The 14,070-nt window shown below is 57.0% G+C and overlaps 1 protein-coding gene across 1 annotated transcript; it reads left to right on the top strand.

The window, feature by feature from the left end:
* Positions 1-3,307: 3,307 nt before the first annotated feature.
* On the top strand, positions 3,308-13,757 carry CASQ1 (calsequestrin 1). The gene is made up of 11 exons (XM_034424986.3): positions 3,308-3,852; positions 5,794-5,878; positions 6,439-6,539; positions 7,199-7,310; positions 7,513-7,586; positions 7,831-7,961; positions 9,165-9,210; positions 11,063-11,117; positions 11,449-11,549; positions 12,064-12,138; positions 12,426-13,757. The coding sequence occupies exons 1-11, from the start codon at positions 3,382-3,384 to the stop codon at positions 12,570-12,572; spliced, it is 1,398 nt and encodes a 465-aa protein (XP_034280877.1). The 5' UTR covers positions 3,308-3,381; the 3' UTR covers positions 12,573-13,757.
* The last annotated feature ends 313 nt before the right edge of the window (positions 13,758-14,070 follow it).

Raw genomic sequence — 14,070 nt, forward strand, 5'->3', positions numbered from 1 at the left:
GGCAGCCCTTTGGACTCCCCCCCCCCGGTGAGAGTGGCCCCATCTTCTTCGGCCCCGTCCTGGCCTGGGGAGGGGCATCCGAGCCTGCTCTGCCTCCGGACGGAAGAGACTTTCCTTGCTTTCTCAGGATGTTGGCCTAAGACGTCAGAAAAAAGGCAACTCGTCCATTATTTGGGGAGTGGGGGGGTTTACTGCACCGACCCCTTGGGGCCTGGAGGGACACAATTCCCTGGATGGGCTGCTGGCAGTCGACGTTGCTGCTTGACCAAAGCAGGTCCCTCCAGGAGGGGGCCCCTTTGCTGACCACCACAGGAGGGGCTTTTGCTCCAGAGTAGAGGTTATGGACAGATCCTCCTTCCCCCCCCAGGTGTCCTGGGGCCCAGGTGCCTCTGGGAAAGAACAGCCAGGCAGTGGATTAAAGGGAAGCTGGTGGGTCAGCAGAAAGTGCCAAAATAGCCCCGGCTGACTTCAGCTCAGCCCAGCAACATCTGGCACTGATTCAAAGACAGATTAAAATAACGGCAGCTGCTGGACGGCCGGACTGCGCTAAAAATAGCCACCAGGACATAACTTGCCTTAAAGACAGCCAAAAGCCCAGCCTTGCACCTGGCGGTCCCTCCCCCCAATCTTTAGAGGGGCAGTGCCCCAATTTGCGGGGGGGGATGTTTGTTTGAGGTGGGTCCCAGACTTCCCACAGCCTAGGATGGTGTGATGGGAACTGGGAAGACTGGGAAGCATCGCCTCCCCATTAAAGTTCAACGTGCATTGAGTGATGACCCCTCCGTATTGGGCCATCTTCCCCCTTAGCCACAGTAAACGTGGCAGGGAGTGGGGGGGTCTTGTTGCACGACCCAAGCCTCTGGGGGTCCGGCTCTGCTCTTCCGCCACACACAGAAATTCCTGGGTTTTGCCCCCAGGCAAAGACTCCAAAAGAGAGACGGGAAAATCTTTCCCAGGAAGGTTTGGTCCAGGGCTGTCCGGCAAAGAGGCCGTGATTTTTGCCAGCCCCTGAACAAAAGGCTTGGACAGGTAAGAAGCAGGTGGTCTTCCCGCCCCCGAGCGTTGCAGAGCAACTGGCCCACTTTGGTTCTGCAGCTGAAATGCCCCTCCTCCCCATGGCACAGGGAGAAGGACCTGCCAGCTCTGCCCGCAACCGGCTGCCAATGTGGAGCGGAGACTTCAGGTCACCTCAACGTTCCTGTCGTCTTCCTCTCGATCACAAGTGACAGCTGCCTGTTTGTACACAGAGCCGGGCACAAGCGTTGGTCCCCGCTGGCAGGCAGGCAGGCAGGCAGGCAGGCGGAAGTGCTCACCTGCGAGGCGGAACACCCTGGGACCAAGGCCAGCTGGGCCAGGGCAGCAACTGGGGCTGAGGCTCCGCCCCACGTTGGGCCAAGGCGGAGGTGAGAGCCGGCTGCCCGCCACGCTCTGCAACACCGTCGTCCTCTGAAGAGACTCGCCCTTGGCCCAAGAAATGCCAGCTGGGGCATCACCTCATCTGTGAGCCCAGCTGAGTTTCCCAGGCTTGCAGCAGAAAGCCTCCACCTGCCCCTTTGAGGGGAAGGGCCTCTCCTGGAGGAGCTGACTGAAGGGAGCCCAAAATAGTGTGTGTCTGTGTGCGCAGCAGCAGAGGAGGACTGAAGCCGCAGCCGGATGGAGGAGGGTTGGGTTTTGCTCCCTCACCGGGGTGGTGGGGTGGCCAATACCCACTGGGATTAAAAATAAGGATGTCCGAACTCAAAGTCATTGGGAAACGGCCTGCTGTTGGGGTCACCAAGGAGCTCTCAATTGGAGGGGGGTCTCATGGAGGGGAAAAGCTCTTATCAAGGATGCTCTATTCCCCCCCTCCAAAGAAGCCGCCTTTGCTCTTGAATTGGGGAGGGAGCTTCTCCACCTGGCCGCCTTTCCTTCCCTTTGAATTTTAGTGGGGTGGGTGGGTGGTGGAGAGCCTCAGCTGCACTGCTGAGGCCTTTTTGCAAGGCTGAGGCTGCCAGGGTCCTCCGATGCCAACCAGGATGCCACCCTCCAGCCTTAGCCAGGACAAGCGGAAGGCTTGGTGGGGCACCATGTGCTTCTGAGCCACCCCCAAAACTGAGTCTGTGACACCCCCCAAAATTAAACCGAAGCACTGACCCTGATATCACCGCCACCCCCACCCCCTGATCTGTGCTCTGCCCAGCATTCCTCAGACAAGGAGGAGCCCGAAGCCCAGCTGCGCTTTTCTCCTGGAAGGGCCAGTCCGGTTTCCTTGGCATCTACTCTTGCCCGCTTCTCTGACTCAGAGGAGGCGGCTTGGGCAGAGCCGGGGAGGGCAGAGGGACGGACTTTCCATGCTGGGCACATCCTGAGGGCTCTTAGTGGAGAGGCCCAGCTTTGCCAGAGAGAGACAAGCCCCTATGCACCCCACATGAACAGGGCAGCTCACGCCTCAGTTTCTCTGCCTGTCTGGGCTGCCCAGGGCCACCCACACCAGCTCAAGAGGCGGCCGAGCAGGCCACAGGCAAACGTCCCCTCAGCTTGGTCAGGGCTTGCCAGGAGCCTCGGTGGCTTCTTTCCCCTGAGTGAGACTCTCCCTGCGCTTAATGGAGGGAAGCCCACCAGTGGAGCTCTGGAAGGTGGTGAGCAGAGCCTCTTCCTTCCTTCCCTGCTCGGAGCTCTGCCGGGGTCAGCCAGGCCAGCAGAAGCCAAGTGGCCGGTCCTCTGAAGGCCTGGCCCTCCGCCTGTGGTACCCAGGGCAAGGTGGCCTCTGCCTGAGCTGCTCTCTGCCTCCACCGCCAGCCTCCCAGTGCAGATACTTCTTCTGGATGTCCTCATCGGCCGGGAGGCTGCCAGCCAGAGATGCCTGGAAGGGCGAAGGCGCAGAAGGAGCAGCTCCCTGACCCCCCCCCCTCGCTCACAGGCACTTACCTAACTGCCCCCTGTAACTCAAGAGCCCCCAGGCATCTGGCGCCCCCCCGCCCCTCTCTAATTTCCCTGCCATCCGCACAAGCTGGTCTTGATTTACCTCCGAGTCATCTCCTCTTATTTTTAGCTATGCCGTCTTGCCCTGCCCTGCATGCCTCCTTCTCTGCCCCCCTTCCTTAATATGGCGATAAAGAAGATGCCCTCCAATGCAGGCCTGGGGTGGAGAAGGGGGGAGAAAGCTGGAGGGACCCACCACAGGGGGGAAGCCTGGGCCCTGGCAGCCCCCTGTGCAAAGGGGGGCCCGTGGGGGGACTTTCGGGGGGCTGGCACTCCCCATCGAATGGCCCGCTCCCTACCTTCTCCCCATTGACATATATAGACAGGAGCAAGAGGTGGCCGGCTGGGGACGGTGCCAAATATCTGTGGATAAGACGGCCCTCCAGCCCCAGAGCCCTCCCCCCCGCCCGAGGGTCTTTTATGCGCTGCCTGGAGCTTTGCTCCTCTGCCTTTGGAGCTCCTCGCCCCTCCGTGTGGTGGTCACCCTCCTCAGCCAGTCCCGGGCACCTGCCTGTGTCAGCAAGGAGCCGCCTGCCCAGCCCGCACCTGACACGGGGAGGGAGGGAAGGCAGGAAGGGAAGCCCAGGACAGCTGTCTCTCTTTCTCGCTCGTCTTGGGGAAGGACCCCCGGAGCCCCTTTGCAGCAGGATGAAGTGGCTCGGCCTGATCTTGGCTGCCCTGCTGCTGGCCTTGGCCGGCCCCGGGGCCCATGGCGAGGAGGGGCTGGATTTCCCCGAGTACGACGGCATCGACCGGGTCATCGATGTCAACATGAAGAACTACAAGGGCGTCCTGAAGAAGTACGAGGTCTTGGCGCTGCTCTACCACGAGCCGGTGGGGGAGGACAAGGCTTCGCAGAGGCAGTTTGAGCTGGAGGAGCTGATTCTGGAGGTAGGGGCCAGGGGCAAGGAGGGGGGACAGAGCTCTGCCATGCTGGGGGGGGGCATATCAGACTGGCCCAAGGAGGCAGCTTGGGGAACTAGGGGTCAGGGGCAGGTGGCGAGGGATGGGCTTGTCATCACTTGTAGTAGTCTAGCAGTTGGGACGTGGGATGGGCATTTGAAAGGGCCAGTTTAGTTCCCTCCCTTAAACAGCAATATACAATGAGGGGTCCCTAACTGGCTGGGCAGGAGGTGATATGTTGGCACTCCTCTCAGCAAGGACAGGGAGCACCAAGTGAGGCGGGGGTCTGCCCCACTGCTAGAGCTGCCCCTTCACTCTTCCCAAGAGCGCTGGAGACCTGGGACGTCACCAGGCTAAATTTGCCACCTCCAAAACTGGAGCTCCTGGAAAGGGGAGGCAGCCAGGCCCACTTCCTTGGGAATGTTGCGGGGAGTGGGGAGCAGTGAAGCCTGGGGGAGGGAAGGAGATGCTGTGGCTGCAAGCAGGACCAGCCTAAAAATTGATCCCAGGGAGCAGGCTGCATTCAGGGACACAGTGGGGAGGGCCAAAAGAGGAAGGGAGAAAAGGGGGTGGGAAGGAGAAGAGGGCAGGCAGTCCCCTGTGTCCTCAGGGCTGGGATTAATTGTGGCCCAAAGAAGGATTTTCATGCCACTAGTCCTCATGTCTGCAGCAATGTGTGTGTGAAGATGGGCAGACAAAAAAACAGGACCCTGCTGAATCAGCCTGGAGACCCTGCCACAGGAATCTGTCCGATGGAGATGCCGGGTCCTCATTTAAGCACCCTGCCACCTCTGGCTTGGTGTTGCCTGGGAGATCAGCTCTGATGATCTGGACTGGACCCTTGCTTTGTCTCTAGAAGCCCCGGGCCCTGCTTCTGTGCATGGCGGGTGGGGGCACCCTCTTCCCTATCCAAGGCCTGGCCCAGAAAGGCTTAGGTACCCTCTGACTGGTGACAGGGCTGAAGCGATTCTGAGAGACGGCCAAGCTGTGACTGTCTCAAAGAGAAAAGTGGCTTTAGAGACTCTGAGCCTGCAGGAAACGGAGCTGCTTTGTGCTCAGCCTCGCATGGGAGCTCCAGCTCTCAGTGGGGAGTTGGTCTGCAGCCCCTCAATGCGGCTAAGAAGAACAGTCCAGCCATCAGCAGTTGGGTCGTGTCTCCCACCCACCCCCAGCAACTGAATTCACCCGTTTTTATCCCTGACCGGATGGCCAAAGGCACCGAGAGCAGCTGTTCTCTCTTGCCAGGATTCAAGGTTAAAACTATCAGAGGGAAACAAGGACGGAGCCCATCTTTCTTAAAGCTTTTGCAAAGTTTGGGAGGCACCAGGCGACCTGAAGCTGTTATTGAACAGCTTGCATTTAAACTTGGAGTTAAAATCTCCGAGAAGAGCAGCGTGCGGGAAGCCAGTTTAGGTTGAGCTGGGTGGTTGGGAGCCAGGACAGAGGTGGGTTTCAGAAGGTTCTGACCAGTTCTGGAGAACTGGTAGTGGAAATTTTGAGTAGTTCAGAGAACCAGTAGTAAAAATTCTGACTGGCCCCGCCCCCATCTATTCTCTGCCTCCAGAGTCCCAGCTGATCAGGAGGAAATGGGGATTTTGCAGTATCCTTCCCCTGGAGTGGGGAGGGAATGGAGATTTTACAGTAATCTTCCCCTGCCATGCCCACCAAGCCACCAAGCCATACCCACAGAACCGGTAGTAAATTTTTTTGAAACCCACCACTGAGCCAGGGGGCATAAAACCTTGAATAAATCAATACATCTGATAGTTACAATCTGGATCCTCTCCCCAGAAATCCTTCAAGAAACTCCCTGCAATGTTTTCATTCTCTCTCTCTCTCTCTCTCTCTCTCTCTCTCTCTCTCTCTCTCTCTCTCTCTCTCTCTCTCCCTCTGCCCTGTCTGTCTGCCGTTTGTGGCTCTTTCTCCTAGTTAGCAGCCCAAGTCCTGGAAGACAAAGGGATCGGATTTGGCCTGGTGGACGCAGAGAAGGATGCTGCGGTGGCCAAAAAACTAGGTAAGGATTGACATTCCTTGGCTAATCAGAAGGCCCTTCCGAAGACTCAGGAGGCCTCTTTCCCCCTGGGCCAAGCTGGAAGCTAGTTCTGATTCGGGGGTCCAGGGAGGAACCTTTGCTGCAGGTGGAAGCAGAATGAACATCGGAGGCCACCAGGGGGCAGTGAAAACTGCCAGGCTCTGGGTTCATTCAACGCCTGCTTCCCTCTAAGGGGCTTTTGGGGTTTCCTAGACAAGTAGATCTGTGCCCCCCCCACAAAGCTTATAGGTAAAATGACTTGGCTCCAGAGCAGAATTTGGTCCTTCTGCGCTCCACCTGCAACCGATCACCTGAAAAGGACTGGATGGAAAGCAAGTTGCTGGGCACATTGTAAGCCGCCCTGAGTCTTCGGAGAAGGGCGGCATATAAATCAAATTAAAAAAAAAAAAAGTGGCCCTACCCTAGGTAAACCGAGCCATCCTGGCATGGGGTGCCCACTTCTGCGGAACCAGGCTGCCATCCTCCATGCTCAAAGGTCCAAACACAACTTCTCGGTGACCACCCTTTGGCCTCCCCCTCAGGACTGGCTGAGGAAGACAGTGTCTACGTGTTCAAGGAGGATGAAGTCATCGAATACGATGGGGAATTTTCGGCTGACACCTTGGTGGAGTTTCTCCTTGATGTAGGTAGTGCCCGTCTTCCCAGCCCCTGCAGTCCCTTTCCCCTCTTTACAGAGGGAAAAGCCCCCTCGTGCAAAGGTTCCAAACCGAGGCTCTTTCCAGCCCACCCTGATGGTGGTCCTTGGGCACACTCCCACCCCTCAAAGGGCTTCTCCCCCACCCCCCACCCCCGGCCTTCCATGTTCTGCAGCTGAGCCAGCTGAGATCTTGCTGCCTGAAGTTCTGCTTCACTGCACTCCCCTCCATCGCAATGTTATCCAGGCCAGGGGGAAGCAGGGCCAGGGTCAGGCTGAGGGCCCCCTCCCATTTTGAGAAGGGTTCCTGCAATACCCTGTGGGGGAAGGGTGGCTGGGAGAACTCCTGCCCCACCTCCCCCCTTGGCTCTGAACTGCCTGGGACTGATAGGGGGCCAGAGTCATCTGCTTCCAGGCCCTGTCCAGGGTGCTGATGGCCACCCTCCAAACCAGGGTTTCTCAGCCTCAGCCTCCGAGATGTGTGGACTTCAACTCCCAGAATTCCTCTGCCAGCCTGCTCTAAAGTCCTCCTTCCCTTAGAAAAGCCAAGGACTCTGGGCAGAACTCCCTCCCCCCCCCCCGAGTGTCAGCCGGGCAGATGTGGCCAGAGAGCAAAGCCAAGGCCTGACCTTTGCTCTTTCCTGCAGGTCCTGGAAGATCCCGTGGAGTTTATCGACGGAGAACGTGAGCTTGAAGCATTTGAGAGGATTGAGGATGAGCCCAAACTCATCGGCTACTTCAAGAACGAGGACTCTGAACGTGAGTGGATCGTTGTGGGAGGGGGGTCCCAGGAGAAATGGGCTTCAGGACACCTAGGTACAAAGAAATCCAAGGTGGAAAGGTGAGTGGGGAAGGGAAATCTCAGACCATCGGGAAATAGGCTGCCAGACCCAGGGCACAATGCAAGGAGGGAGCTGGTCTGCTGGGGTTAACAGGGGTGACCCTCTGCCTTCTCTTCCAGATTTCAAGGCTTTTGAAGATGCTGCTGAAGAATTCCACCCTTACATCCCTTTCTTTGCAACGTTCGACAGCAAGGTATGTGACGGAGAGAGAAGGAGGGAGAGACTATGGTTTGCTTTTCCCCAAATGGCAAAGAGGACATCCGGTGATTTCTCAGCCATGGCATCTGTAAGACCAGTGGACTTCAATTCCCAATATTCCCCAGCCAACAGCCAGAATTCTGGAGTCAAAGTCCATGCATTTTCAGGGAGCGCTGGGGCAGGAGGCACTGTGGGAAATGCCCCCCTCCCGTCCAGCGTGTCCTCCTCTGTCTTGGCAGGTGGCAAAGAAACTGTCCCTGAAGCTGAACGAGATAGACTACTATGAGCCTTTTATGGAGAAGCCAGTCACCATCCCGGACAAGCCAAACAGTGAGGAAGAAATAGTCCAGTTCATGGAAGAGCACAAGAGGTGAAGCCTTGCTGCCCTCCTGCCCTGGGGGGGGGGGGGCTCCCTGGCAGCCGGGGACCTTCAGAGCAGCTCGCTGTACCTGGTGCGATGGGAGACCTTCCTCGGTTGCCATGGCAGCCGTCTTCCCTCCCAGCATCAACAGCAGCATCCGTGCCTTGTTCTTCGCTTCTTCCTCCTCTGGTTGCCATGGAAATGGCACACATTTGGCCCCAACGGTCGGCCGGCTCCCCTCCCCATGCTCTCTGACAAGAGCTTTCCAATGGGATCAGACACCCCTCCCATTATGAGCCTGGCAAAGCCCAAGGAAGATGGCATTTCTGAGCCTCTTGCTTCTTACCCTCCCCCAATTGGGGAACACACCTCAAATAGGTTCTCCCCCTCATCTTGTTCCCGAGCAGGGGATCTCCCAGCACCCACCAGCTCCCCAAGCTATTAAGTGGGCCTCGGCCCATTGGCCAGTGGTGAAATCCAATTTTTTTTACTATCTGTGGGCGTGGCTTGGTGGGTGTGGCAGGGAAAGGATACTGCAAAATCTCCATTCCCACCCCACTCCATGGGAAGGATACTGCAAAATCTCCATTCCCACCCCACTCTGGGGCCAGCCAGAGGTGGTATTTGCCGGTTCTCCAAACTGCTCAAAATTTCTGTTACCGGTTCTCCAGAACCTGTCAAAACCTGCTGGATTTCACCCCTGCCATTGGCCCAAACAGAAAGAGGGCAACCAGAGTGGCAGGATCACCGAGCCTGACTGCTCCGGCTACTCAAAAAAATTGGAAGAAAAAGGGGCAGGCAGCTCTACACCTCCCCCTGGAAGGCTGCTGCCTTCAAAAGCCCTCTTTGGCTCTGACTCGGACGCTCCCTGCCAGGAGGTTCGGCTGCTAGAAGCCAGGAATGCCAAGGGCTGGCCTATAACGAAGGGGCTTTGTAACGATCCCATGTGTGCCATCACACAGGGAACACCTCACTGCTTGGAAAAGTGGCTGCTAGCTAAATAGGGTTGGGGCTGGTTAACAAGCGGGTGGGGGAGCCTTAGGAATCCTTGGGGTGGGAGGTCAAAAAACCTCCCCTGCCCCACTGCCAAGAAAACAGCCTCTCCCTGGGGGGTCTTTAGGTGCCTTGCCCGGTCTTAAAAGACCTTGCTGGCCTCTGCTGCCCTTCTCTCACCCTTGCCCTGCCCTTTCCCCCTCTGTCTGTCTCTTGCAGGCCAACACTGAGGAAGCTGCACCCAGACAGCATGTATGAGACTTGGGTACGTTCACAGATCTGAAAAGTGGGGGTGGTGGGGTGGGCAAGGCCCTGCAGGGAGAGCAGGGAAGTATGTTCCTAAGTATGTTCCCCGGGAAGAGGAAGCCGGGAGGCCCCAGCAGGTTGTCTCCTGGGAGGGGGTCAGCAACCTGCGGCTCTGGAGCCGCATGCAGCTCTTTGGGCTCTCTGCTGTGGCTCCCTGTGAGGTGATCCCAGCACTGGCTGGCCCTGCCCCTCGCCCTCCCCTCCCAGTCACTCCTTGCCTGGCCTGAGAAGGTAAGGCGATGGCGGGGGATGGAGAAGCAGCCAGGGCAGAGACAGAGAGATACAGAGAGATACAGAGAGAGAGAGAGGGAGGGGGGAGAGAGAGGAAGGGAGAACAGAGAGATATATGTCACAAGGATTTTGTGGTTCCCAGTGCCCTAATGACCTGCTGGGTAGGCATGGCTAGGGGGATCATGTGACTGATGGAAGTGAGTGACATTGAGTTGGCCACGCCCACCCAGGTTTTGTGGCTCCCGGTGTTTACTTTTCTGTGGGAAACGGGTCCAAATGGCTCTTTGAGTGTTTAAGGTTGCAGACCCCTGGACTAGGCCCTTCTGGAAGAGAGGCCAGTTGACGTAAGGCCCAAGTAGGAAGAAAAGGGACTAAATAAAACATCCCCCCAAAAACCTTCTAAGCCGCTTGCTGGCTTGCCATGAAGCTGGGCACAATTGGTGCAAGACTGACTTCCTTGCAGCCTCTCCTGGCCCTCCACCTACATGCAGGGCAGGCGACTGGTGGCTTTCTTGTTTAAAAGCCGCGTCCTTCCCATTCCAGTCCCAGGAGATCCGAGGTGAAAGGAGGTGGGGGGATGAAGCTCTCCGGGGATGGAAGGAGGGGAGGAAGCAGACGGTGCTCTGGCTTCTTCCCCTCAACTGAGCTGAGCTGAGCTGAGCTGACAGTTGCTGCTGCTCTGCCCTGCTGACTTCTGCACGTGAACAGAAGGAGAGAGGCAGGGGACGATGGGGCTCCAGGCCCAGAGGCTTGAACCAGGAGTCGGGCGCAGCGCAAAAGGAATGGCCAGGACAAGGAGAGGGGTGGGAGGGAGGGGGCTCTTTCCCAATGCAAGCATTGAAGGCAAAGAAGAAGAAAGTCTGGGGGGGAGGCAGTTTGCCCAAGCCCCCTCCCCATAGCTTCACAGATAGCAGAAAGTGGAACCCCAACCTCAGAGCCCTCCCTCCCCTCCCCTCCCTGCCCCATTCTTGGAACCCAATATTGGCTCCCCATGAATAATAAAGAAACAACACAAAGCCAGCAATTCTGGTGAAAACAGATACTTTGTGCCAGCCAGGTAATAAATTATAAATACGTTTCCCCCAGTTTACCTTGATACGTCCAAAGGCATCAACTTGTCCCCTTTGAACCCTCCAAAAGACACAGCAGGTCTGCCCAGATCTCATGCAAGGGGGCAGCCGGCTGGCTTCTGTGGATGCCCGGCCAAAGCCCGGCTCCGACCACGATGGCTAATTTACAAGCCGTGGGAAGTTTTGGGGGTCCTCAGCCAAGCCCCTTTCTTTTGCAACAGCCCAGGCCCTGCCCAGGTTAATTGCACTGTGGGAGTGGAAGGGCTGCTCCTGGGGAGGGGGTCACAGCTACCTCCACACACACAGATGAGCCCCCAGATTCTTGGCCTTCCAGGCTGAGCTTCTCCTGGCGAGGAAAACATTGCAGGATTTGGGCTGCTCTGCCATTGTTCTGTCTGTTGAATGGGGGTGGGGGTCGCTTCTCCTTCTTGAGTTGGGGGTCTGCCAGTAATAAATAGCCAAGAGAGCAATAAAGTCGCCCAGCATCAATCTGCCTTTCTCCCTGTTTAGGAAGACGATATGGACGGCATTCACATTGTGGCCTTCGCGGAGGAGGATGATCCTGGTAAGTCATTCTAGATTTGGGGGGGGGATCCTGCATTGACTCCCCAATTCCTTCTTGGCCACCATTTCTCCAGCTATAAACGAGGTTTGTGCAAGAGAAGCCCCTCCTGCTTCTCGACACCCAGGTCAGATTTATCTTGCCCAAATCCCTCCGACCTGCAAGGAAGATCTGAGGATGTTCCTTAGCTGCTGGTTCCAGGCCGCCCCGGGCTGCCCTTGGCCAGAGCTGCTCCTGTGGAAAAGGGGAACTGGGAGGAGGTGAGGAGGGGCTCATGCAGGGGCTGCAGGCAAGAAGGTTGCTTAATTCCCCCTGCCCCCCCCTCTCTCCTCAGATGGTTATGAGTTCCTAGAGATCTTGAAAGAAGTTGCCCAAGAAAACACAGACAACCCAGATCTCAGCATCATCTGGATCGATCCTGAGGAATTCCCACTGGTGAAGAGTCCACAAAGTCCTTGAAAACAGAGGGGGAGGAGGAGCCACTCTGGGAAGCGCCTGGGCACCATTTCCCCTGGCGCCTCGCTGTCCTTCTCTCCTGACCTGCAAGATCTCACGTGGCCTGCTGGGAGCCACGGAGCATGGGGAGAGGCGGGCGCTTGTGGGAGGGCAGCTCTTTTGATCTGGCTGGAGGGCAGGGGCCCAGAGGGCCATGAGGGGAGGGGAGGGGCAGAAAAGCCAGCAGGGTCCCTGGGAAGAGGAGGCTGAGGGAAGGACAATGCCCCCCTTTGGATCCCTAGGCATCCAAGGGGCGGGTGGAGCATAAGATCAAAACCCCAAAGGAGAAGGAATTATAGGGCGGAGGAACATCCCTGTAATTCATGTAGAAGAGGAAGGGACTATTTACACCCACGGTACAAATAGTGCTCCACCCCCATTCCAGCCCCCAACCAAACCCCAGAAATCTCTCCGTCCCAAGGCGCTCACTCTCACCTCTTTCCTTCCTTCCCAGCTGATCCCTTACTGGGAGAAAACCTTTGACATTGACCTGTCCCGGCCTCAGATGGGCATTGTCAACGTAACGGATGTGAGTACCGTCAAACACCTGGCTGCCCCTTGGGTGTTGGGCCCATGGGGCACAGCCTGGAGATGGGTGCCTGAGGGCTTCGGGGAAGACCAGCTGGGGGGGGGGCGGAGGTTGTTGTGGGCTTTCCCAACTGGGGGGTGACTGGGGGCCACCAGACTGAGCCTCAAAAGGGGCCAAGAGGGAAGGCCTGGACGCTGGAGCCAGTGAGGGGGTGGAAGCTGGGGGGGCTTGGCCCTGCCCAACTGGACTCCCCCCAGCAGTTCTCTCCTCCAATGTCCCCCCTTCAGGCCGACAGTGTCTGGATGGAGATGGATGATGAGGAAGACCTGCCCTCTGCGGAAGAGCTGGAAGACTGGATTGAGGATGTGCTGGAAGGGGAGATAAACACCGAAGACGACGATGACGATGATGACGACGACGACGATGACGACTAAGCGCTGGCCCTTCCCATTTTTTTCGTGCAAGGCCGGCCTTGTCTGGGGGGCTCCACCCATCCCGTCCTCCGGCATCACACACAGCTGACCCCAACAGCAGCACCTTTGGCCTGCATGAAAACGCCCCGGCCCTAGCCAGAAAATATTTTTATATTGATCTTATTTACGTCCAAGGCCCTCACAGCAGGCTGACCATGCTCCCTCCACGCAGGTCCCCCCCAGGGCCCCCCGTCTGCCCTTGACGAGTGCGGGGGGGAGGGGCAGAACCGTCTCTCTCCAGATTTTCTCCAAAGGCTCCTCCGTCTGCCCTCCGCTTCAATTGGCCAGATGCCAGGGGAGAATGCCACCTTTCCTGGGATGGTGCCAACACCGGCCAAGTCCTTCCCTGGTCCTAGAAAGGCTCGTTCTCTGGATGGGGAGGCACTCTTAGCCCTATCTGAAGGCCAGGGGAATTTCCCATCATGCACCTCAACCCCGAGACTTGGTCCTTGCCTTCTGCTTCGGACCTTTTGGGGCTCCTTAATGGTCAAGGCTGCCCTTAGCAGAGGAGATCACTGAGGGGTCCCTGTCTCTGGGGGCTACTGAAAAGGTGGAAGCTGCCCCCCCGTCCCATCCAGGCCTTGGGACATGATGGCAACATGTCCACGCCAGTCTCCTCTGGCAACAAGGCGCTCTCACCTTTTCAGGTAGATAAATCCAAATCGCTAGAGGGCAGCAGTTTAATTTCCAAAGCTATTCAGCCACACGCAAAGAACAGAAACAGAAAAAGTGATCGGCAAACTTGTTAACGTCCCTTCAAAACCGTTCCCCCTGTGGTTCTTCTCCTTTTACACACACAGAGACCCACGGGAAGGGGATTTTGCTGCCCTAGTTCTTAGGTATCAGGAACCGATCTTTTGCTGAACTCTTTTCGAGTTCCATTTTTTTAGGACAATAAATTCTGAGTCATTTTGCTGAATTAGTTGTAGAAGTGAAAGATGTGCCAGCAGTAAAAATCAGATGCAAATTAACTTCAGAGCTTGGGGAGGGGGAGAGATTCGGGCTCTGTTTTCCTGCTCTCTTTAGTGAAGATGGGGGGGGGAGCCAGCTCAGCAGGCAGTGAGGGGCGTAATGTACAATTTGTATATTTTTCAACACCTTTGTACAGATCAAACCAAAAGTGATTAAAAAAATGGAACCATAAAAGGGACTGGTGAGGTATTTTCCTCTCCCTTTTGCCCCTTCTTTGGCACACAGGTTTTTGGATCAGAAAGTTTGAAATATTCTGCAGTTGGGGGGGAGGGTTAGAGAAACAGCTCGATTGCTCTGCCATGGAAACTGTGCACCCAAAAAGGGGCAATGCTCCACACCTCCCACCCTGCCAGGGAGCCACAAGAAGGGGCAGCCGGAGGGCTGCCAACTCCAGAGAACATGGAAAGGCCACGCAGCTCCCACGGCTGGATGTTGATGGCCTCTGGGGGCAGCCCAAACAGGCAAGGTCCCACCTATTAAAGGCTAT

Source organism: Pantherophis guttatus, chromosome 18 (assembly GCF_059756535.1).
Source record: "Pantherophis guttatus breed Tessera chromosome 18, ASM5975653v1, whole genome shotgun sequence".
In the NCBI taxonomy this organism is placed as follows: Eukaryota; Metazoa; Chordata; class Lepidosauria; order Squamata; family Colubridae; genus Pantherophis; species Pantherophis guttatus.

What these genes read in the sequence shown, in the direction of transcription:
- CASQ1 (XM_034424986.3), top strand. Translation starts at nt 3,382, where the DNA reads ATGCGCTGCCTGGAGCTTTGCTCCTCTGCCTTTGGAGCTCCTCGCCCC. An exon ending in TGGAGGAGCTGATTCTGGAG is followed by an intron (nt 3,853 to 5,793) that starts GTAGGGGCCAGG and finishes TCTTTCTCCTAG; the next exon opens with TTAGCAGCCCAAGTCCTGGA. An exon ending in GCATTGTCAACGTAACGGAT is followed by an intron (nt 12,139 to 12,425) that starts GTGAGTACCGTC and finishes TCCCCCCTTCAG; the next exon opens with GCCGACAGTGTCTGGATGGA.